Source organism: Ictidomys tridecemlineatus, chromosome 2, assembly GCF_052094955.1.
Source record: "Ictidomys tridecemlineatus isolate mIctTri1 chromosome 2, mIctTri1.hap1, whole genome shotgun sequence".
Taxonomy (NCBI): domain Eukaryota; kingdom Metazoa; phylum Chordata; class Mammalia; order Rodentia; family Sciuridae; genus Ictidomys; species Ictidomys tridecemlineatus.
In genome coordinates this window covers 107,403,519-107,428,499 of record NC_135478.1, presented here as the reverse complement: position 1 = coordinate 107,428,499, position 24,981 = coordinate 107,403,519, and the positions used below count along the sequence as shown (strand labels likewise).

The window sequence follows — 24,981 nt, the reverse complement described above, 5'->3', positions numbered from 1 at the left end:
GTGCTCCCTGTGGCCAGGACCAGCAAGCCAGGAGAGTGGGGTTCTGCAGGGCTGCTTGGCACTGACCTCCAAGAGGTTCAGCTGCCATCACACAACAGAGCAGACCACAGGAGGGGAACTCAGGACCCTCTTGGCACCTCTTGGAGCTTCCAGGCCAAACTACTACAGTAAATGGCCAGAGACAGCAGCTCGGATCAGGGAAGGGCATGGTGATGAGGGCTGAGACCCTGTGGGGATGAGGTCCTGGGACATGCCAGAGGCCGTAATAAAGGGGCTACCAGGCAGCAAACACAGCCAGAGGAGCTGTGGCTGGTCCTACTCACCTTCCTCGGTGTCCCAGAGCCCCACTGAAACCCTAGAGCAGCAACTTCCAGAGGTAACTTAAGACAGTGTCTAAGCAGGGGAAGGGCAAACTGCAGTCCCAGATGCATCGTCCAGATCCTCCTCAAGGAAGAACATGCTGTCCATTGGCAGAGGGAGCAGTCAGCAGACAACCTGGCTATCAATTTGTCCAGGTCTCCTGAGGGCCCCTAGCCTAGCTCTCACAGCTGAGCCAGGCCTGGCCATCATGGCCCACCAAGACATTCCAGCGAACAATATCTGCTCTGGGCGCCATTGGCTTGGGACAACCGAAAGTCCAGTTTGTCATTTTCCTCTATTTAATCCTTTCTTATTCTCCCACAATTCGGCAGCTGCTAACCTCAGGAAACACCTTGTACCCCAAACTTCTCAGTGCCTGCCTCCTAAAAACCCACCTATGACAGCCTGGCTTCCTGTTAGTAAGAATATTTGGATTGTAAGTAACAAACACAACATGAACCAGCAAAGTAAACAAGAGGCTTTATTAGGATATCTGGATTATCCCAACAATTGAAGCATGGAAAGGGCAGAGTAAATCTGGACATCAAGACAAGGAGAAGCAGGTATCAGGCCTTTTCTGGACCTTGCTTCCACCATAGCTTCATCTTCTCTACTGCAGACCACATTTCTCCATGGAACAGAAAACAGCCAACATTAAATATTATAACTCCAGCAACTAGAGACAAGAGTCACGCTTTCCAGAAGCCTTCTAATGGAAAAGATAAAACATACAATGATTATATTGTCACAGTGAGAAATACATGGATAGGTTCATAACCACATGCATCAAATATTGGGTAAGCATTAACAAAGAACCACAGCATTTAGTTGCAATAGATTTGAAAAAAAAAATCCACCCCCAAAAAAACAAAGATCAGAGAGTACAGAAACCTCTAGGAACTGCCAATAGTTCAAGGAAACCAGAAAATATTGCATAGGAGAAAAAAATTATGTTGAAAAATAATTTTAAAAAAATACTGGCATGGGTTTGTATAAAAGTCCTGGTATAATTCAATGAAGAGTCCACAGTGGATCACAATATTTAAACATGGAAATGTGTTACCAAATTTGCATTAAAATGACCACTACATGTAAGAAGTGAAGAAAATGAACAAAAAAGAATGGAAGCAAGGTGCAGAGAGTGTGCCTGAAGCTGCAAGGGCCCTGGATAATTAATGAGCACTCAGAACAGTATTCTCAGGTGCTAAGCATCTGAAAGCTTGCTGGTACCCTAAGCAAATAAGTAGACAGGCAGGCCCACTGAGATTGACAACCTGAATACGTACTGCCACACAAACAACCAAATGACTGAGGAAGTCTCAAGGGTAGATCCCAAAGGCCTAGAAGTCTATACTCTGTTGTTTATAATAAAGGCTTTGCTAGATAAATTATACATGGTATTCATCTCAGGTTTCTACAGGTAACATTCTTCAAATCAACATCAGGAACCTATGGGGGGATCCACAGATAACTGTGGCAGAGTCCACCCCAAGAAAAAAAAAAAAAAAGCCAAACAGAGGACATACCTAGGATAGGTTTCAAAATACACAAACTGGACCTCCAAAGAGCCCCGTTCCTTAGCAAAAAGAGTACAGTATAAATCATCTTTTGTAGAACTGCATACAATTTGAGATCTGTGGAAGAAACTGGTGGCCAAATAGGATAACAAGGAATGCTGTCCCATATTAAGTATTCTCCCTCAGTATTGCTTAATATGCTCCATGAAATCACAAGTAAAATTAGTTTAACATCATTATTATTTTGTCCAAGGGACAAAACCCAGGAGTACTTTATCAATAAGCTATATCCCTAGATTCCTAGTGCTTTCTGAGACAGGGTCTAGCAAAGTTTCTGAGGCTGGTCTCAAATTTTCAATTTTCCTGCTGCATCCTCCCAAGTAGTTGAATTATAGGCATATACAATCATGCCCAGCAAAATTTCCTTTTTAAAAATACCTTTGTTTTATTTATTTATTTTTATGTGTTGCTGATGATCAAACCCAATGTCTCACATGTGCTAGATAAGAACTCTGTCACTGAGCCACAATCCCAACCCCAAAACTTCCTTCATGAAGTGGGATTTATGATAGGAAATCAATGAGGGAAGTGTAGAAAGATGTTTTTTGTAGTTAAGGCATTTAAAACATACACTAAAAATATCTAATTCCAGAATCAGAGCTCCCCCCTAGGGACGTGGCAGAACCAGAAAGTACCAAAGAGGCTTCACAAAGCAACTGGGTGCACACCATGTCCTCTGTGGACTAGGTCTCTGAGTCAGCACTGAACCTCCCTGTGACTAGAGCCTGACTCTCAAAAAGCTGAGGGTTGTTCTCTTCTTGGACAATCAATCAGCAGGCTAGTGCTGAAGTTCCACTACCCATTGAAGACAGTATTAGGTTTCACTGCTTAATAGTTAGTGGAATAACCTAAAAGTGGAGTAAGCAAATTTGGAAAAGATTGCTCACTCAGTACTAGACCTAATGAACCAATTTGTATGACTAGGAAAGAGACACCATGAGGGATAAAATGGAAAAGTGGAAAAATCACAAAGCCGAACATCATTCTGTTATTGTTTGTTCATTTACAAAGGTTTGTTTCCTTTACCGGGCAAAATAACTTTCAAGCATTAGAGAAAATAGGCACACCATAAACTGGAGGAAGAATAATGAATCAGGAAATTAGATGTTTAAAAATTACTATGAGGGGCTGGGGTTGTGGTTCAGCGTTAGAGCGCTCGACTCGCATGCGCAAGGCCCTGGGTTCAATCCTCAGCACCACATACAAATAATAAATTAATTAATTAATTAAAAGTTAAATAAAAATTGTTTAAAAAAATTTACTATGAGCCAGGCATAATGGTGCCTGCCTGTAATCCTAGTGGCTCAGGAGGCAGAGGCAAGAGGATTGCAAGTTCAAGGCCAGTCTCAGCAACTTAGTGAAGCCCTGTCTCTAAATAAAAAATAAAAAGGGCTAGAAATGTGGCTCAGTGGTAAAGCACCCTTGGATACAATCCCTGGGACACACCCCCCAAAAAAAAATCACTATGAGAGGGGCTGAGGGTATAGCTGAATGGGAGAGCACCTGCCTGGTGTGCCCTAGGTTCAATCCCTAGCACCACAAAAAAATTACTATGAAAAAAGAGTGGGGACAATTTGGACATTGAAATTCTGTTATATTGGCTTAGAAATTTAATCACATTTATCTTATGTCTTAACTTCCCAACCATGTTGCAAAATTAATTAAAGAAAGAATATGATTAGAATAGAAATTACATAAACCATACTAATAAGACAATTTTGGGTGCTGGGGCTGTGGTTTAGTGGTAAGCTCGCTTGCCTAGCATTATAAGAAACTGGGTTTGATTCTCAGACCACATATATACAAATAAACTAAAGATCCATTGAAGACTAAAATTTAAAAAATTTTAAAAACAAGCGGGGGCTGGGGTTGTAGCTCAGTGGTAGAACACTTGCCTCACACATGTGAGGCACTGGGTTCGAGCCTCAGCACCTCATAAAAAAAAACAAAATAAATACATCTTTTTTTTTTTTTTTTTTTAGTTTTTGGTGGACACAACATCTTTGTTTTTGTATGTTGTGCTGAGGATCGAACCCAGGCCACACGCATGCCAGGCGTGCACGCTACCACTTGAGCCACATCCCCAGCCCAAAATAAATACATTTTTAAAAAGCAATTTCTGTGTAAGAAAAATCTCAATTTTCTGAAGTTTGAAATCAAGCTCAAAAGCTTGATATTAGACATTTCTGAACATTACAGAGAGAATGAACTATAAAATTTTATTTTAGCTCAGGGATGTTTCCTACATTTTAACGGAAATGAAATTTAAAATAGGAATTTCTCCCAGAAGTCATGGAGCTATTGAAAAAAGGTGAAACACAAATATGTCAAATGAAGAAATTACAGAAATCTTGTTTCCTAGTACTTGTCCAGTAGTCACAGAAATGTTCAGGAAGGCAAAAGCCGCTTCCCTGAATATTCACAGAGTATTTCACCACAAAATTCATTGTATTTTACTTAAGAGTGAATTGTCACTCTTAGATAACTGGTTTCCACAACTAATTTTTTTTAACAACACCCAGAACAACAGCAACACAGAGCAGCTATATTTCATCACAGCAGTTCGGAGGCAAGCTGTGCCTGGGTCTCACAGCCTGGGAACACAGGCAGGAGGAACAGCCTCAGGCCTTATGTCCCTCAGGAGTCTGCAGCAGAGGGCTGCAGGTCACCACTCTCATCCCTCAGGAGTCTGCAGTGGAGGACTGCAGCTCACCACCCCTTCTACAGTCAGTATCTTGTATCACTGTGCTACTCTTGGTTCCTGCCTCTGCATATACAAGATTTTATATAAAATGTTTCTCAGGCTCTGAGGGCACTGGAAATGTTAACATTACTGAAGAAGAAGGTCAATATTAACAACCAATCTCTGTAGATGTCAACAAACAATAAGAAAAAAGAAATGAGTTATTATTGCCTAATCTATTGATTCTGGCAAAAAGCCATGTTAAATCAATTACCCTTTTCACAGTATTAAGACAGAAAAGCCAGTGACATGTAGTGTCTTGACACATCAGAGGGACCATAAGCTACATATGCTTCACGCTTTCTGCAACAGCTACCTGCAATGCCCAAATACAAAGCATTATGTGACAGAGGACAATAAGCCATAAATACAAGAAATCTCCTATTCAGATGTTTCAATGATTCATTTATTCACATATTTTTAAAACTTCCTACTTTGAAGGAAACATCTGTCAGCCACTTAGACTGCTGGTACCCACATCTATAATTGTGAGGTTTCCATGACAGCATTACTTCAAGGGACACACATTTCCAAGGTAATTCTTAGGCTTATCTACAATATGAATTCTCTAAAGTACAACATCCTGGGGGTACATGTCCCAAAGATAGTGATTTCATAGAAGTTCATTCCTAACAGCATATTCTTATTTACAACAAGCTCTTGTTTCCTGAAAAAGTATTGCCTCACTTGCTGCATTCTGGGAATTATCCCTCATCTCCTGTGGTAATATTTAATAGCTGATGAGATTTGACCTCTGGAAGGCTTTCTGATATTCATGGGATTTCCCTTGCTGGAACTTTCCACTGCATAAGACTTGACCATGGTTGGGAAGGATATGTCACTCACTGTGTTCGTAGTATCATTCTGCTCCATGAAGGCTGGTGTCCAAGTATTCTCGAATGCTACCTGCTGAGTGCTCTACCTATATAGTTTCATTTATAGAGTTCTGATCCTAAGGAATACTCTGATGCAAAACGTGATGCAAATATTACCTGAAAAATTACCATAACTGCATTTTCTGAAGTAGAACAAAGTGAGATCTGTCAAAACGTCCCATCAAGGGCACACCTAGGCCATCCTTATTGTGTGAGTTCTCTGATGATTAATGAGCTGGGACTTCTGTGGGAAGGCTTTCCCACACTCATTGCATTGGTAAGGCTTCTCTCCTGTGTGGATTCGCTGATGATTAACAAGCTGTGACTTCTGAGAGAAGGCTTTCCTACATTCACCACATCCATAGGGCTTCTCGCCTGTGTGTGTCCTCTTATGTGGGATAAGGTGTGACTTCCGAGAGAAGGCTTTGCCACATTCCCTGCATTCAAAGGGTTTCTCTCCTGTATGGATTCTCTGGTGATTAATGAGACTTGACTTCTCCCTGAAGGCTTTTCTGCATTCACTGCACTCATAAGGTTTTTCTCCTGTATGAGTTCTCTGATGTCTAATTAATTCTGATTTCTCAAAGAATGCTCTTGTACAAAGACTGCACTTGTAGGGTTTCTCTCCTGTGTGGATTCTCTGATGAGTATTTAGCTGTGACTTCTGGGAGAAGGCCTTTTCACAGTCCCTACATTCATATGGCTTCTCTCCTGTGTGAGTTCTCTGATGAGTTGCAAGACTGGACTTCTCACCAAAGGCTTTACCACATTCTGTGCACTCATAGGGTTTCTCTCCTGTGTGTGTCCTCTGATGTGAAATGAGATGAGACTTCTGACAGAAGGCTTTCCCACAGTCACTGCACACATACGGCTTTTCTCCCGTATGAATTCTCTGATGATTAGTGAGGCTTAACTTTTCACTGAAGGCTTTTCCACATTCACTGCACTCATAGGGTTTTTCTCCAGTATGAGTCCTCTGGTGTCTAACAAGCTGGGATTTCCTGCTGAAGGCTTTCCCACATTTACTGCAGGCAAAAGGTTTCTCTCCTGTGTGTGTCATCTGGTGTGATATGAGGTGTGACTTCTGGGAGAAGGCCTTCCCACACTGAATGCATCCATGCGGCTTCTCTCCTGTATGGGTTCTCTGATGATTAATGAGGCTTGACCTCTCTCTAAAGGCTTTCCTACATTCACTGCACTCATAGGGTTTCTCTCCAGTGTGAACAGTCTGATGTCTGATGAGTTCTGATTTCTCAAAAAATGCTTTCCTACAATCAGCACACCCATAGGGTTTTGTTCCTGTGTGAGTCCTGTGATGGGTGACCAGCTGCGACTTCCTGCTGAAGGCTCTCCCACACTCCCGGCATCCAAAGGGCTTCTCTCCTGTATGAATCCTCTGGTGATTGATAAGATTTGACTTCTCACTGAAAGCCCTCCCACATTCGCTGCATCCATAGGGCTTCTCTCCTGTGTGTGTCCTCCAATGAGATATGAGATGTGACTTCCGGGAGAAAGCTTTCCCGCATTTGCCACACTCATATGGCTTCTCTCCTGTATGTGTCCTCTGATGGGACGTAAGCTGTGACTTTTGGGAGAAAGCTTTCCCACACTGGCTACAATCATAAGGTTTTTCTCCAGTATGAATTCTGTGATGTGTAACAAACTGTGCCTTCTGGGGAAAGGTTTTGCCACATTTACCACAGCCATAGGCTATCTCCCTTATGTGTCTGCTCTGATGTTTAATGAGACTGGATTTTTTATTGAAGCGTCTCCTACATTCACTGCATTCATAGAGTTTCTCTCCTAACCGAGTTCTGTGGAAAATGACAATCTGTGACTTTTTATAGCTATTGTTACCACATTTATCACATTCATAGTATTTCAACCAAGAATCAGTTTCCTCAGGTTCAGTATTGAGAAACAATTTATTAAATACATTCAAGTCATCTGATTCCATTCTTCCATAATCTGCTCTTGGAATAAGCAAATCTAAATGATGTCTTAAAATCAATCCATCTAAGTCACCTTCATCATTTGATTTACTTAAAGAAACAACGTTCATACTTGGATTGAAATTTTTTCCAAATGCATCCCATTCATGACCTTTTTTCACATTTTTAAGCTTGTCTTGGTTATCCTGGTGCCACTTCATGTGACCATCTACTTGACAGACTTCTACAAAGGAAACAAAACACCCATTTGGTTATGCTTAACTAAATGAAATGCTATGCTGAGGCACTAACTGCCTTTTTTTTTTTTTTTTTTGGGGTGCTGGGGATGCATTGTGCATGCCAGGCAAGCACTCTACCAACTGAGCTATATCTCCAGCCCAACTAACTGTGTTTTTAAGGTTTAGCCTCTGAGTATAAAATAACTCCCAAAGTAGAATGCTTACTCCCTAGGTACTGAAAAATATAGGAAGCAGTGAAAATAGAACAAACCTACAGTCACCTTTGGCTCTTGCCAGACATGAGTTTATCAAAGAAAAATGTGAATGCATGAAGATCAAGGAGTGGTGGTGCACGCCTGCAATCCCAGTAACTCAGGGAGGCAGGAAAAAAACAAATTTGGGGCCAACCTTAGCAATTTAGCAAGGCCCTAAACAGCTTAATGAGACCCCAACTCAAAATAAAAATAAAAGGGGCTATAGGTGTGGTTCAGTGGTTAAGCATCCCTTGGTTTAATCTCTAGTATCCCACCACCACCAAAAAAAAACATGCAGGAAGAGCAATCAGAAACAAAGACAGGAGGCTGGAAGAAGCACTGATCCAGTGTTCTCAGGAACCACCTCACTCAGTGCCCACTGAAAGCATACCATGGGACTGCCAAGACAGTAGAACAGTTAGCCAGTGACAAAGAACAGATTATACAAAACACAACTGAGCTGGGGCTGGAGTTATGGCTCAGTGGTAGAGCGCTTGCCTTGCACACATGAGGCACTGGGTTCAATCCTCAGCACCACATAAAATAAATAAGTAAAACAAAGGTATTTTAAAAAAAACACAACTGAGCTAAAACTGTGGTAAGTAATATGAAGCACATGAATGAATTGAAGTAACTGCCTACAGCCATTTCAAGCTTGAAGATGAAAAATATTTTGTATATTTTCCCCCATTCTCAGATGTTCTGGAAGTTGGATTTAAACTTGCCACACACATCTCACACATTACTACCAACAGACCCTCGCTTGCACCACACTTCAACCACATCCTCTTTCATGCAAATCCTCAGGCACACAGCTTTGAAATCCACAAAGCAGCTCACTCACATCATCCCAAGACCTGAGTTACCATTCTCAGCATGTTCTGAGTTGGATAGTAATTTTATATAGCTCTATTTCCATCATCCTCATGGTGTAACCACTTAACACTAATTGCTGCAAGTGCTCTTCAAAAGGCCTGTTTTTTAATAAAAGCTTTTTTGTGTGAGGTCAATTTGGGTGTAAAATACAATCAGTAATGTGAAAACTTTAATTTTTTTGGTACTAGGGATTGAATCCAGAGGCATTTTACCATGGAGCCATATCCGCAGACCTTTTTTTATTTCTTTATTTTGAGAAAGAGCCTTGCTGACTTGTGGGGGCTGGCCTCAAAATTCTGATCTCCTGCCTCAGCCTCGAGTCACTGAGATTACAGGTATGCACCACCAGCAGGTTTTACCACCTTCTAATCACACTTTTATCTAATTACATCTTCCAATCTGTGGTCAGACTGAACTTTCAAAAATATAAATCAAATAATTAAACTTTTATTTAAAATTATAAATCAATCCTAATTCTTGTGGGGGGGGCGGTTCCTGGGGAACTAACTCAGAACCTTGCATATACCAGGCAAGCACCCTACCACTAAGCCACATTCCCAGCACTCCTACCTCCTTTTGTGTGTGTGTGTGTGGTGCTGGGGATTGAACCCAGGGCCTTGTGCATGTAAGGCAAGCACCCTACCACTAAGCCACATCCCCAGCACTCCTAGCTCCTTTTCAATGACTGTGAGTGGGCAGGGTTGCGGAGGGTGACTCAGAGGCAGAGCTCTTGCCTAGTATGCTTGAGGCCCTGGGTTCCAAACCCAGCACTGTAAGGAGAAAGAAAACAATCAGTGAAGAAAAAACTCTTTAAAGATTCACTGCCTCCAAGTGGAGGCAGGACTGGCCCCTGCCCTCTCCCAGTCACTTTGGAGCTCCCAACACACTGACCTCCAGCCACACAGGCTTCCATTCTGTTTCTTAACGTCACTAGGCCCCTTCCTGACTTAGAACATTCCTATTTGTCATTCCTTTGGGGACACTTTCTCCTGGTTCTTCACACAGCTTGCTCATCTCATGGTCCTCATGTGCAGACCCAGCTTCTCCACATTTATCATTCTGTGCTGGACTGCATAATTGTATTACCTCAAAAATCATATGCTGAAGCCCCCACTGTGTCTGCATTTGGAAAAGAGGCTGTGAGAATGGAATTCTGAAGTGACAGGATCAGTGTCTATAAGAGACACCAGAGAACACTGTCCCCCACCACCAGCATGCACTGAAGAAAGGTCACACACAGCAGGAAAGCAGCTGTCTGCAAGTCAGGAAGACAGCCCTCACCAGAGATCTGGCACCTTGACTTGGATTTCCTCCAAGTAAGAAATCAACTTCTTCCTTCACTTTTTTTTTTGGGGGGGGGGGGGTATTGGGGATTGAACCCAGGGGCAATTAACCACTGAGTGACATCTCTAGCCCTTCATTTTTTTTATTTTGAGAAAGGGTCTCTCTAAGTTGCTGAGGCTGGCCTTGATGTCCCTGCTTCAGCTTCTCACATTACTAGGATTATAGGCATGCACCATAACATCTGACCTAAGAAATAAACTTCTGGTTGCTTAGGCCATTGCTTCTGTGGTATTTTGTTGTGGTAGCCCAAAGACACTAATACATTCTCTATTATGACATGTAAATCAATTTCCACAACTGCCATGCCAGGGTCTGGATTTTACTTGGGTTATTTGCTCTCCTGTTCTTTCACCTTCTCACTGCAAAATGAGCATTATATGGGAAGGAAACATTTCCACTGCCCCTACTGTGTCCAAGGCACCTGGCTTGGTGCTTGAGAAGCAGCAGAGATCATGGGAAGGAAATACACCCTTACTGCCCCTTCAGAGCCCAGGGCACCTGGTTCAGTGCCTGAAAAGCAGAAGAGATCAGCAGGTACTCAATGCAGAAAAGTGAGTGTTCTCCAGAGAAAGCCTGCCTGCACAGTTGTCTCTTAGATACTGCCTGGGTCCAAGGCTTGAAGAGTGCTCCCAGCATTCTGTTCCTGGAAAAAACTCACATTGCTAGACTGTACACCTATAGATTGCTGGGTTCTGTCAGCACAGGGGAAATGAGCAGCACCTGCCAGCTCCCTCTGGACTGCACACCTGCAGATAAGACTGCTCTGGCCTGTCAGCAGAAGGGGACAGAGCCATACCTGCCAGCTCCCCATGGACTGCACACCTGTAGTTAAGACTGCTAGGGCCTGTCAGCATAGGGAGATAGAGCCATACCTGCCAGCTCCCCCTAGACTGCACACCTGCAGATAAGACTGCTAGGGCCTGTCAGCACAGGGGGACAGAGCCATACCTGCCAGCTCCCCCTGGACTGCACACCTGCAGATAAAGACTGCTAGGGCCTGTCAGCACAGGGAGATAGAGTCATTCCTGCCAGCTCCCCTGGGACTGCACACCTGCAGATAAGACTGCTAGGGCCTGTCAGCACAGGGGGACAGAGCCATACCTGCCAGCTCCCCCTGGACTGCACACCTGCAGTTAAGACTGCTGGGGTCTGTCAGCACAGGGGGACACAGCCATACCTGCCAGCTCCCCCTGGACTGCACACCTGCAGTTAAGACTGCTGGGAGCCATACCTGCCAACTCCAAGAAGACATATGGGCAGTGAGGCCCTAATGGGCTTCCCTAGGCAGGCAAACTGGACACCAGTTGCTACTACATGTTTCCGCAGGACAGTGCACCATGTGATCCCAAGGAGGTCATGGGAAGCTAGTACACTGGTTCCTGTACACTGCCTGGGCCTCTTCCTATGATCCAGTCTCATTAAGGTACAGAAATAAACCCCAACCATAGGGCAGCTACAGGCCAAGTAGCTATAGGCCCTGGAGCCTCTCTTATGACTCTGAACATGGGGCGGTCTTGTGGACACCTATATGCAATCCCTGTTTGCATAAATAATTTTGACAATTAATTATGCGATGTCTTGCAATGAAATACGAACATTCAATGTTTAAATGCTGAACAAAAAGTTTAAAAAATAAGGGGCTGGGGTTATGGCTCAGCAGTAGAGTGCGTGCCTCACTTGTGTGAGATCCTGGGTTCAATCCCCTGTACCACATAAAAATAGATAAGTGAAATAAACCTTTATTGGACAACTAAAAAATATTTTTTAAAAATTAAAAAAATAAAAGCCAGCTACAGATGTCACTTTTTTTTTTTTTAGTTGTAGATGGACAAAATAACTTTATTTCATTTATTTATTTATTTATTTTTATGTGGTGCTGAGGATTGAACCCTGTGCCTCACACAGGTTAGGTAAGTGATCTACCACTGAGCCACAACCCCAGCCCAACATCTTCTTAACCAAGTGTCACAGTTTGCATCTTGAATATCCCCCAAAGTCTTGTGATGAAAGCATGGTCTCCAATGCAGCAAGTTTCAGAGGTGGGGCTTTGAGGCTGTAAGGGATCATGATGGTTCTGACCTCACCAGTGGATTAATCCATTGGCAGCTGTGTGGATGATTGGAAAGTGGGGACTGGTTGGAGGAAGCAGATCTCTGGGGGCATGCCCTGAAATGGTTCACCTTCTCCCCAATCCCACCCTCATCTCTCTGCTTCCCAACTGCCATAAGCAGAGCTGCTTTCCTCTGACACAACCTTCCACCATGATGTTCTACCTCACATCAGACTCAGAGCAATGGAGCCATCCAACCATGGAATGAAATTCTGAGGCCCTGAGACAAAATCAATCTTTCCAGGGCTGGGGCTGGGGCTCACTGGTAGAGTGCTTGCCTAAGAAAGGTGCAAGAAAGGTTCCAGATAGAGGAGAGTGCAGGTGTTCTCTGAACTTGGCCAAAGGTGTAACGTTTTCTTCCAAGGGCTCTCCAGTGTGACAGCATATTACTCATTTGTCTATTTTCTTCTTTCCCTGCAAATTTGTGGCAGCCCCATTTCAACATTTCTCAGTATTTGTGGACTTGCAACATTTATTCTCTGTGTCTGAACTTCCTGTTGTGCTTTGCTAACTATCCACAGATTCTTAGTCCTTGCTGCAGGAGCTGTCTATGATGCCTTGTGTTAAATGTTCTGGGACTCCAGCCTACATAGTTCTCACCCTTTTCTGAGGTCCCATCCCAGAATAGGTCCTAGTGTTGTAATATTCTTTTATTTGGTTGGTTCCTGTTTTGTTTTGTTTTTTGTTTTGCATGTGTAGATGCAAAGGCCTGTAATTTTGTTTCTCTGCTTCAGTTATGAAATGCACAGTGTCCATTTAGTCTATGCCCATAAGCATTATTTTAATACAGAGGTAAAAGCTAGGGTGTGAAGCACATTATCTGGAGAATACCTGACCTGGTGCCCACACACACACTTGCACTCTCCACTACCTGGAACCTTTCTTGGGTAGGTGCAAGCATGGTTCATATGTAGAGACATGGACATTCTGGGGACTTACAATGTCACAGCAGTCCTGAACCAGAGGTGGGAGGTAAAGGGGAAAGGCTGGGCTTCCCAGTTCCCCAAGGGACAAAGGTGAAGGTACAGCAACAGTGTCTGGGGGCTCTCAGAGGAACTAAGCTCCGCTGCCCACCTTTTATTGGCACTGCCCCTCCCTTCTCATATCCCCAGTCTCCTGGTGCACTGGAGGAGACCCCTTCTCCAGTAAATTCTTACAATCAGATACACATCTCAGGATCTTCTTTTGGGAGAACCTAAGTCAATGTCAAACAAAAGACAACGAATAAGGTTTAACTGTTCAGTGTGTGTGGTTTGCTTTTTCAAAATCAAGCACAATGGTATTATTGAAGATAACTTATGAAAATTCAGAATCCGATCCATCTAACATTTTGAGAACTTCAGCAATGAGACATTTAAGTGGAAGTTGAGGGCCGGGTGCGGTGGCGCACATCTGTAATCCCAGAGGCTTGGAACGGGGAGGCAGGAGGATCGCAAGTCCAAAGCCAGCCTCAGCAATTTGGCAAGGTGCTAAGCAACTCAGTGAGACCCTGTCTCTAATAAAATAGGGCTGGGGATGTGGCTCAGTGGTTGAGTGCCCCTAAATGCAATCCCTGGTACCCCCCAACCAAAAAAAATTTAAGTGGGAGTTGAGGAGGGAAGACTTTCAAAAGATATTTATCTCCCAAAGAGCAGAACATTTAAAAACGATAGCTAAAGCAGGAAAATTGAAAGTTCAAGGCCAGCCTGGGCAAAGTAGCAAGATCTGTATAAAAATGAAAATTTAAAAGGGCTAGCAACACAGCTCAGTGGTACAGCACCCCTAGTTCCAGTTCTCAGTACTGCAAATATATAAAGATAAATAAAAGTAAAAACAACAATAAGGAAGAATGGGAGGAAGAGATTCTCTTTACACTCCATGGTCTAATCCAGAGAAAACACAAACAGGACCTATTTGAAGAGGCAATGTCTGGGACGGGTGGTGGCTCCATTTTTTAGTAAGTGATTCTGAACAGAGGGCTTCACAAGATGCTCCAATATTGAAGGGAAAATTAAAATGCTGGAATGCACAAGCAGGTTAACTTTGACCACAGGGGAAAGAAGGACAGATCACACACACCAAAGGAGAGCAGATCACACAATAAGTATGAGCCCTGGATTCCAAGGCAGGGAATAACATCAGGACTCTGAGGAAGAAGACACGCTTAATCCTAAACTGCAAACCAAGAAGCCACATCTGACTGGGATTTATCTAAGTAGCTGTGGTCAACTGCTCCAAATCACCACACAGGTATAGGGATTTTGAAAAGAGCAGATTTCAAAGGTTCCAGACCAATACTACTCGCTCAGGCTGGACTTCTACTTCCGCCCACCTCCAGGTTCTCTCACGCTCACCTGCAGAGTCTGAACGTGGAGTGTCTCCATCTCCCACCCATGGCTCTTCGCCTTGCTCCAACTTGAAGATGACGTCTGGCTTCATAACTTCATAGCCTGTTGGGGGGAAATCACCAAGGACATGGTTCTGGCTCCTGGGCTTCAGGGCCTCTGAGGAAGCAGCAGAGCTTAACAGAGGGTCTTCATCTCAACAGACAATTCTCTGGAGTCATGACAACAGCTGCCCCTGTAGTGAACAGGTCTAAGGATCTTTGACTGCTCCACTCGGCACTGTCTCTGGAGCCACACCACAGGGTTCAACTCCAGGCTCTTTTGGCCTTCTTGCTCTCAGTCACTGGGACAGTTACTTTACTTCTCTTTGCCTTAATTTTCTTCTCAGGAAAAAAGGGTACCTACCACGCAGGACTGCTCCAATGCCTAAACTGGTGGATTCCCTCCTGTGAGGCACCTGGGGTGTGCAGTATGCAGCACAGCACACGGCAGACACCCACCCACTGTCACCACTACTCATCAGTTAGGTTTCTGACAACAAACTTAAGATTTCATTATTGGGAAGGTGGGATCCAGATACTTTCTTGCCAACATAATCCAAGACTTTTACTTCCTAAATTCTGGTCCAAAATCATTAAAAAATTCAGAAGCATTAAGCAACTTTATTAAAAAAGAGAAAAGCAATGCATTGGACATATTCTGAGGTCCCTGAGGAATCTTTTCTTACCCAGTGACACTAGGACGTGGTAGTTCTCCAGCATGACATCCTTGTACAAGGCCTTCTGATGGGGACCCAGTAACAGCCATTCTTTTTGGCTAAAGGCCACACATAGATCTTCAAAGGAGAATGATTCCTGGAAGAGCACAATCCCAGTGAGCCGGAGGTGTTCATCACTGCCTGATCCTGGAGAGGTGTGCCCAGCTTGACACACTGCTCTCACAACTGCACGTCACACAGACACCTACTATGTCCCTCTGGGTTTTTTTCTTTTTTCTGGAGGGGACAGGTGGACAGAAGTGATACCTAAGATTACAGTCAGAGTTTGTGCACTCCAGGCAACTACTCTACCACCAAGCTACATCCCTTGCTTCTTTATTATTTTATTTTGAGACAGGGTCTTGCTAAGCTACTGAGGCTGGCTTTGAATTCACGATCCTCCTGCCTCGACCTCCCAGAACTGCTGGGATACAGGTGAGCACCACCATGCCCAGCTCAGTGTTCAAGATTTTAAAGGGAAAGTTCTAATTGATATTAGAAAATATTGGATGGATCCAGAAGGTAAAATAAAACCAGGAAATAAAAGCATTTCTTTAAATCCCAGCAATGGAGCCAGCTGAAGGGACAGATTCCTGACACTGATGATGCAGTAAGAAAATGTTAAATCTGTGCCATCTGCATGGTTCTGGTTATTTTAATCTGTCTTTTTACATTGGCTTTTGTTTTCTAAATGTTGTTTTCCAAGCTATTGTATATTTATTTGGATAGCAGATCAATTGGTAAGATGAATACTTTCTTTTTAATGTGATTATAAATGTTCTAAATGAAGCTAATTTTCAACTTTATTAAGGAAGATTGCTTTGTGCCCACCACCTGTTGTAAAATAAAATCAAGCAATTACAAAAAAATAAAGTAAAATAAAAAAGAACATACGTTTTACTGCTGACAGTTAGCCATGAAAGACTTTACAGAAAGGAAGATAACACATCCAAAGGCAGGTTTTCAAAAGATGACTGAGACTGTAACAAGATGAATTCTTGTCCTAGTCTCCTGAGATCAAAGAAAAACACAACTCTTAAAAATGAAGAATGCCATCATTAAAAACAAAAATTTTTTTAATCCAAGAAGTGTGTCACCAAATGCACACTGTTCACCTTGAGAGTGTCAGTGAATCTGAAGACTAATCAACAAAACCATCCATTCTGAATAACAGATGGAGAAAGACTTAAAACTGACAGAGGAGCTGAGTTGTGGCTCAGTAGTAGAGTACTTGCCTAGCATGTGTGAGGCACTTGGTTCAACTCTCAGTACCACATATAAATAAAAATGAATTTAAAACAAAAGCTCCATCAATATCTAAAAACAATTAAAAAAAAAAAAAAAAAAACACCTGACAGAGCTTGCCAGGTGTTTTGGTGCACACCTGTGATCCCAGATACTGGGGGCTAAGACAGGAAAATCAAAAGTTCAAGGCCAGCCTGGACAACTCAGCTAGACCCTGTCTCAAAAAAAAAAAGAGAGAGATTGTGGATGCAGCTCAGTGTAGAGGGCCCTAGGGTTCAATCCCAAGTAGAGTCGACCCCTAAATTTACAGAGCTTGGGAAGCAAGATGAGTGGCACAATATCCCAGAACAGAAAACAGCACCACAGATAAGAATTTCCAGAGATGACAGCCAAATGCTCCCTAAAACCAGCAAAAGGTATAAGCCTAGACTGAAGCAGGTCAGTAGACCCCAAAATAGACAAATACAAACAAATTCATGAAATAAAAATATGGCATCATTCATAGGAAACAGCAATTCAAGTAGCTGAAAGTTTCTATTAGAAAGCTGAGGCCAGGGCTGGGGATGTGGCTCAAGCGGTAGCGCGCTCGCCTGGCATGCGTGCGGCCCGGGTTCGATCCTCAGCACCACATACCAACAAAGATGTTGTGTCCGCCGAGAATTAAAAAAAAAAAAAAAAAAAAAATTTGTTAAAAAGAAAGCTGAGGCCAGAAGGGAGTGGAATATTTCTTGTTTCAAGGAGTGGTGATGGGGTAGGAGTACAGGGGCTTGAATCCAAGGACAGTTAACCACTAAGCCATATCCCCAACTCTTTTTATTTTGAGACAAAGTCTTGCTAAGTTGCTGAAGCTGGCTTTGAACTTGTGATCCTCCTGCCTCAGCCTCCTGAGTTGCTAGGGTCAGAACAACTCAGCAGAGAGTGAAATGTTTCCAAATGCAAAAAGAAGAGACCTATAAGCACAGAATTGTTTCTAGCTTGAATATTCATCAGGGTGCTGGGGATACAGCTCAGTTGGTAGACAGCTTGCCTTGCATGCACAAGGCCCTGAGTTCAATCCCCAGGCCCACAAAATATATATATGTTCATCAAGAATAATGATGAAACAACTTTTCTTATGAAAGAAAGCTAAGATAATTCAAACCCAACAAACCTGTTCTACAAGAATTACCAGTGGGAGGTTCTCAAAGAGAAAGGAAATGGTACTAGAGTGACTTAGAAAAACAACAACCATGGTAGATATCTGGGCAAACACAAGCCACTGTTCTCTCAAGTTCATTGGTGTTCACTTGATGACTGATGGCAAAACTTCACATTGTCTGACAGAGGTGTTAATATACACAGATGCAGCATGTAAAGCATCTTATAAGAAAGAAAGGAAAGGGCACTAAATGATGGCACTCTACAATCCCACTTGAGCATAAAATAAAATTTAAAACATTTAAATGTCAGAAAACACAAGTTCAAGCAATTTAGTGAGACACTTCTTATAGAGAATCAGATGTGACTGCGTTACTATTACTGTCCTTGATGGAGTCTACCTGAAAATGGGATATTCTGTCAAGGTATAGATAGGTTACAGCGGACATGCTTGAAAACGAGGTGTCTGCTGTCCTTGGGAGGACTTGCCTGCAAACGGGATGTTCTGCCAAGTGGGCTAGGAGGGCGCTAAGAAAAATTTTATTATCTGTTCTTAACAAGAGCAGAGCTTGGCAGGCTCCAGGACGAGAATAGATTAGCCATGAGAAGCGGGTCACTTCTGATTAGAAAGTAAAACTTCTGTATGCTATGTTTAATTAGCTGAAAGAATTGATTTATTGCTGTTGGAAGGCTGCCTTCTTTGTTCACAATACTATAAAAAGATTGCTTGTATATAATAAAGGGCTTTTTTTTTTTTGCTGCTGCTTTGCTTGCTCTGCTTCTTCTTTCTTTCCCATGCTGACCTGCGAGTGAATTACTGCAACAACTTCTGAAGATTCTTAAAAAATATTTTTTTAAAGGGCTAGGGGTACTGGTCAATGGTAAAGTGCCTGAGTTCAACTGCCAGTACCCTCTTCCCCCACAAAAAAACAGATATGACAAAACATAGCCTGCGGTGGGGTCAGGGTACAGATTTCTGTTAAAAATCTTGACCAGACAACTCTTATAATGAATAATAAAAAGACAACCCAATTAAAATAGAGGCAGAATATCTGAATATAATTCATCAAAAAGATACAGGAAGGGCTGGGGATGTGGCTCAAGTGGTAGCGCGCTTGCCTGGCATGCATGCAGCCCGGGTTCGATCCTCAGCACTACATACAAACAAAGATGCTGTGTCCACCAAAAACTGAAAAATAAATATTAAAAAATTAAAAAAAAAAAAAAAAAGATACAGGAAGGCTGGGGTTGTGACTCAGCCATAGAGGCCCTGGGTGTGATCCTCAGCAGCACCACATAAAAATAAATAAATAAAAAATAAAGATATTAAAAAAAAAAGGTACAAGAATAGCTATTAAACACACAAAGGATCATTAGCCATGAAGGAAATACAAAGCAAAACCCTAGTAAGACATCACTTCACATTCCCTAAATGGTGATAATCAAGACATCCCATGAAGGACAGGATGGGGAGAAACTGTAACCATGCTCTAGCAGGAATGTAAGCTGACCCATACACGAGGAACCACGGCTGCTTCCTACAAGGTAAATATGATTCTGCTGCACAATTCACAGTGCCACTCTTGGGTATGGACAAAGAGAAACAAGAGCACATATGGACACTGAAGCCTGCCCGTGGCCATTCATTTCAGCACGCTCACAACAAGAGGAGAAAGCAACACAAATACCCACCAACTACTGAATGGATAAAGCAATATAAGGAACCACAATCTGTCAACTAAAAGATGATTTCTAACATGCTTACATGGATGAACCACAAAAGCATTAAGCTCATTAAGACACCAGACACAAAGACTACATATTACATAAATCCATTGACATGAAATGCCCTAAAAAGGCAAATCGACAGAGTAAGCAAATTAGCAGCTGCCTCAGGCTGTGAGGAGGAGTGGAAACTGCCACAAATGTCACTCAGAATTTTCTTCGGTGATGGAAATCTTCTATAACTGAACTGTAACAATGGTTATACAATGCAAATTTACTTAAAACACACTCAACTGTACATCAAAGTGAGGAGATGTTTTTGAGACCATAAATCAGCAAAACTGTTAAAAAGATATTATGAGGCTGGGGTTGTGGCTCAGTAATGGAGCGCTCACCTAGCATGTGTGAGGCACTGGGTTCAATCCTCCACACCACATAAAAAATAAATAAACAAAGGTATGTGTCCATCTACAACTAAAAAAAAAAATCACCAAAAAAACCCTCTGAATCATGAATAAATTTATGTAAACTTATTAGACAACCTAGATGAAGTAGCTGTACTTCCCAAGAAACAACATACCCAAAATGACACATAAAGAAACAAAATCTGAATTAATCCTATAATTGTTAAAGAATTGACCCCACAATTTAGAACCCTCCTTCAAAGTAAACTTAAGATCTAGGTGGCTTCCATGGTGAATTCTTCCATTCTTCCAAACGTTTAAAGGATAAATAAAATGGTCTCAAATTTTTTCAGAGAACATAGAAAGAGAGCAACTTCACAATCACTTTACAAGGCCAGCAGACCCTTGCTCTCAAACCCAATGAAGATGTAAGAAAGTAGCATCACAGGCTAATTTGGAGAGGGTACAGGCAAATCCTCATTGGGGTAGGAATATTTTATTCCTGGACCTGAGGGTGATTTCTTGCATAACCACTTGATAATAATTCATTAAATAGTTTTACATTTATATACATTTCATATGAATTGGGCTTTACAATATAAAAGGGCAAATGAACTAATAATTATGGTTGGCTGGGGATGTAGCTATGGCAGAGTGCTTCCGAGAATGCACAGGCCCTGGGCGGATCTCCAACACTTACAGTCATCATTCACTAAGTCCCACTTTGGCATTCTGACCTCCAATCACACTCTGAGAAATACTATGAAAAATACCCCTCGTCTGTGGATTTTAGGCTGGGGATGTAGCTCTGCAAGAGAGTATGTGCCTAACGTGAAAGGCCTGGGTTTAATTCACAGTCCCTCGGAATAAAGCAAAGCACCCACATGCATTTACTACACTGTTTCTATTGAGAACATTACCCATGATATTATTTATTTAAACTCTTCATCAAGGAAAAAGAAAAAAAAAAACAGAAACCTAATGATCAAGAAATACTTTCTATGATCAGTTTGCTTTTTCCTTTGAATAGTGCAACTTATATCAACATTCACATATCATTATAACTGTCAAAAATTTGAAAGCCAAGAAGGCAGGGATACCCTCTTTTATGACTTCTATTCAACAAAGCTCTTGAAACTCTAGCCAGAGCAATTAGACAGACAAAAGAAATTAAAGGGATACAAATAGAAAAAGAAGAACTCAAACTATCATCATTTGCTGGAGAGATGATTCTATACTTAGAGGACCCAAAAAACTCCACCAGAAACTTCTAGAATTAATAAATGAATTCAGCAAAGTAGCAGGAAATAAAATCAATACCCATTAATCAAACGTATTTCTATACATCAGTGATTAATCCTTCGAAAGAGAAATTAGGAAAACTACCCCCATTCACAATAGCTTCAAACATAAAATAAAATACTTGCAAATCAACTTAAGAAAAGAGGTGAAAGACTTCTACAATCAAAACTACAGAACACTAAAGAAAGAAATTGAAGAAGACCTTAGAAGATGAAAAGATCTCCTATGCCCTTGGATTGACAAAATTCATATTGTCAAAACAGAGCCAGGAGTGGTGGCGCACACCTGTAATCCCAGTGGCTTGGGAGGTTGAGAGAGAAGGATTGCATATTCAAAGCCAGCATCAGCAACAGTGAGGCGCTAAGCAACCCAGTGAGACCCTGTCTCTAATAAAATACAAAATTGGGCTGGGAATATAGCTCAGTGGTTGACTGCCCTTGAGTTCAATCCCCAGTACAAAAAAATAAAAATTATATAGTATGGCCATTTTTTTGAATATATATATATATATATATAATTATATATATACACACAAAAAATAGCCATAATATTCAAAGCGCTATACAGATTCAATGCAATCCTAATTAAAATCCCAAATAAATAAATAAATAAATAAAGCAATCATGAAATTCATTTAGAAAAATAAGAGACTCAGAATAACCGATGTACTCCTTGGCAAGAGTGAAGCAGGAGGCATCACAATACCAGACCTTAAACTATACTACAGAGCTATAGTAACAAAAAGCACGGTATTGGCAGCAAAATAGACTTGTATATCAATGGTACAGAATAGAAGACACAGAGATAAACCCATATAAATACAGTTATCTCATACTACAAAAAGGAGCCAAAAACATACATTGGAGAAAAGATAGCCTCTTCAACAAATGATAGTGGGAAAACTAGAAATCTATATGCAGCAAAAATGAAACTAAATGCCTATTTCTCACCATACACAAAACTCAATTCAAAATGGATCAAGGACCTAAGAATTAAACCAGAGACACTGCGACTAATAGAGGAAAGAGTAGGCCCAAATATTCATCATGTCGAATTAGGCTTAGACGTCCTTAATAAGATTCCTAAAACGCAAGAAATAAAATCAAGAATTAATAAATGGGATGGATTCAAACTAAAAAGCTTCTTCTCAGCAAAAAAAAACAATCAATGAGGTGAAGAGAGAGCCTACATTTTGGGAGCAAATTTTTACCACTTGCACATCAGATAGAACTCTAAGCTCTAGAATGTATGAAGAATTCAAAAACTTAACACCAAAAAAAAAACCAAACAACCCTATCAACAAATGGGCCAAGGAACTGAATAGAAACTTCTCAGAAGAAGATACACAATCAATCAACAAATATATGAAAAAATGTTCATCATCTCTAGCAATTAGAGAAACGCAAATCAAAACTATTCTAAGATTTCATCTCACTCCAGTCAGGATGGCAGCTATTAAGAATACAAACAACAGTAAGTGTTGGCAAGGATGTGGGGAAAAAGGCACACTCATACATTGCTGGTGGGACTGCAAATTGGTGCAACCAATATGGAAAGCAGTATGGAGATTCCTTGGAAAGCTGGGAATGGAACCACGATTTGACCCAGCTATCCCACTCCTTGGTCTATACCCAAAGGACTTAAAATCAGCATACTATAGTAAAACAGCCACATCAATGTTTATAGCAGCACAATTAACAATAGCTAAGCTGTGGGACCAACCTAGATGCCCTTTAGCAGATGAATGGATAAAGAAAATGTGATATATATACACAATTAAATATTACTCAGCAATAAAGGATAATAAAATTATGGCATTTTCAGGTAAATGGTCAGAGTTAGAGAATATCATGGTAAGTGAAGTAAGCCAATCCCAAAAAAAACAAAAGCCAAATGTTCTCTCTGATAAGTGGATGCTGAGCCACAATGAGGTGGGGCATGGGGAAAAATGGAAGAAATATGATTGTGCAAAAGGGAGGGAAGGGTGGGGAGGAGGCATGGTGGCAGGAAAGATAGTGGAACAAGACGAACATCATTATCCTAGGTACATGTATGTCTGCACATGTAGTGTGACACTACCTCTTGTATAACCAGAGAAATGAAAAGTTGTGCTATAATTGTATACAAAAATGAATCAAAATGCATTCTGCTGTCATATATACCTAATTAAAATAAATAAAAAGTATTTAAAAATGTATTTAAAGCTGCCAAAAATAGTATTTAAAACTTCCAATTTTGCAGTTCAAATGCAATAATCAAATGGGACACTATAGCTTATAAATATTAAAACCTTAAGACCTTCTGAAGGCACCGGTCCAATTTTACCCCAATCCCAAGCTTCTATTCTGAGACTATTTCCCTCCTGATTTTTTCACTACTCATACTTTTCTTTTTATGGAAGACTTGTATACCTCTTCTAATGCCCTGGAAAAATAATGAGGAATGAACCATCAACTCACCTGTACTGTGGTCATTTTCTTTTGCCTGTGCAAGAGGATTCACAAGTGTGAGATCTGTTCTGCTCTGGTCTCTTCTGCCTCTGCCCCAAAATCTGGGGTAAGGTTTTGGCAAGGTCTTTTACACTGTGAGTGATCTCTAGCTGCAGGAACTCCTCCCTTATTTCACATGAGCAGGCTTAATGGTGGGGATCCAGGATCTGTGGACGCAGAGACAAATGCACTTCAACTGGGATGTTCACCAAATGCATTCTTTTTAGTTAGTCTGTCATACTTTGCACAAATATTTTCTTCCTTTTTTAGAAACTAGGAATGTATGACATGTAAAGCCAGGTATGTTTGCTATATAGTTTAAATAAGCTTCTCAGGAACACAAGCAGCACATAGTAAAATACATAACAAATCTGTGTCTCCACAAACAGACAACAAGTATCATAATTAAAATAATTATGAGTTTAATTTAAAATTCACTGTGGACACCAATGTGCGAATCACTTTTAAAAATCCTTTAAATCAAAAAAGATAACTCTGTTTTAGGCAGATAAAAATTTTCAAAGCTTATGTGATTTAAATTAAAACAGATCTCAGACTTTTATTTTTTAAACAATTAGTTGTAGATGGACACAATACCTTTATTTTATTTATTTTATTTAATTATGTGTTGCTGAGGATCAAACCCAGTGCCCCACACATGCAAGGCAAGCGCTCTACCACTGAGCCACAACTCAGCCCCCAGATCTCAGTCTTAATTAACTCCTTCCCTTTATTGGCTACCTGAGTTTTACAAAAGTGAACTTTACCTGAGCCATAGTGTCCCTTAAAATCCTCCATGTTCTTCCTGCATTCCTTTATTTTGTCTATAGCTGATTATCAGTTTCTGAAGGAAACGTGTTACAGTCTCCAGCTCCTGTGATTCTGTTGAGGTCTGCACAGAGGCCACATGCTTCTGGAGGACACTCCAAAGCCCAGATGCTTTCTGCCTTACCTTTCACCTCTCTGGTGGCATCAGTACTCCTTTGTGAGTTTCTGTCATCCTTCATGCAATTACATTTAAAATTTCAGCATTGTTTATCCCAACAGCTCAGAGCTCAGACCTGTTATTTGATCCAAATAACCTTTTTCCTGATAAATTCAACACACATTTATTATGGTTCTTACTTACACTTACTATTCCTTCATTTTTTTTTTCCTTTCTTGCCTTCTGAGCCTAACTGGTAAGGATAAAGCAGACATAGACTGACAAATGAGAGGTAAGATGAAGACAAGGGGGCCTTGTAACAGTAACAACTAACACACTGTGCTTCCTACACATAAGACAATAC

At 41.4% G+C, this 24,981-nt stretch overlaps 1 protein-coding gene across 12 annotated transcripts in view; it reads right to left on the bottom strand.

Moving 5' to 3' along the window:
* Window positions 1-823: 823 nt before the first annotated feature.
* The window catches only part of Znf84 (zinc finger protein 84), a 60,264-nt gene continuing 36,106 nt past the window's right edge, over window positions 824-24,981 (bottom strand). For 5 of the 12 annotated variants that reach the window (XM_078039487.1, XM_078039484.1, XM_078039482.1 and 2 more), the window contains 5 exons: window positions 24,460-24,693; window positions 23,663-23,859; window positions 15,361-15,487; window positions 14,643-14,738; window positions 824-7,730 (listed from right to left, as the gene is read on the bottom strand). In XM_078039487.1, coding sequence (XP_077895613.1) covers window positions 5,749-7,730; window positions 14,643-14,738; window positions 15,361-15,487; window positions 23,663-23,677 — 2,220 coding nt within the window. In that variant the 5' untranslated portion in view covers window positions 23,678-23,859; window positions 24,460-24,693 and the 3' untranslated portion in view covers window positions 824-5,748. Of the gene's footprint in view, window positions 7,731-7,789; window positions 13,505-14,642; window positions 14,739-15,360; window positions 15,488-23,662; window positions 23,860-24,459; window positions 24,694-24,981 lie in introns of those variants that run through there. The other 7 variants (XM_078039486.1, XM_078039488.1, XM_078039483.1 and 4 more) reach the window with 5 other exon arrangements.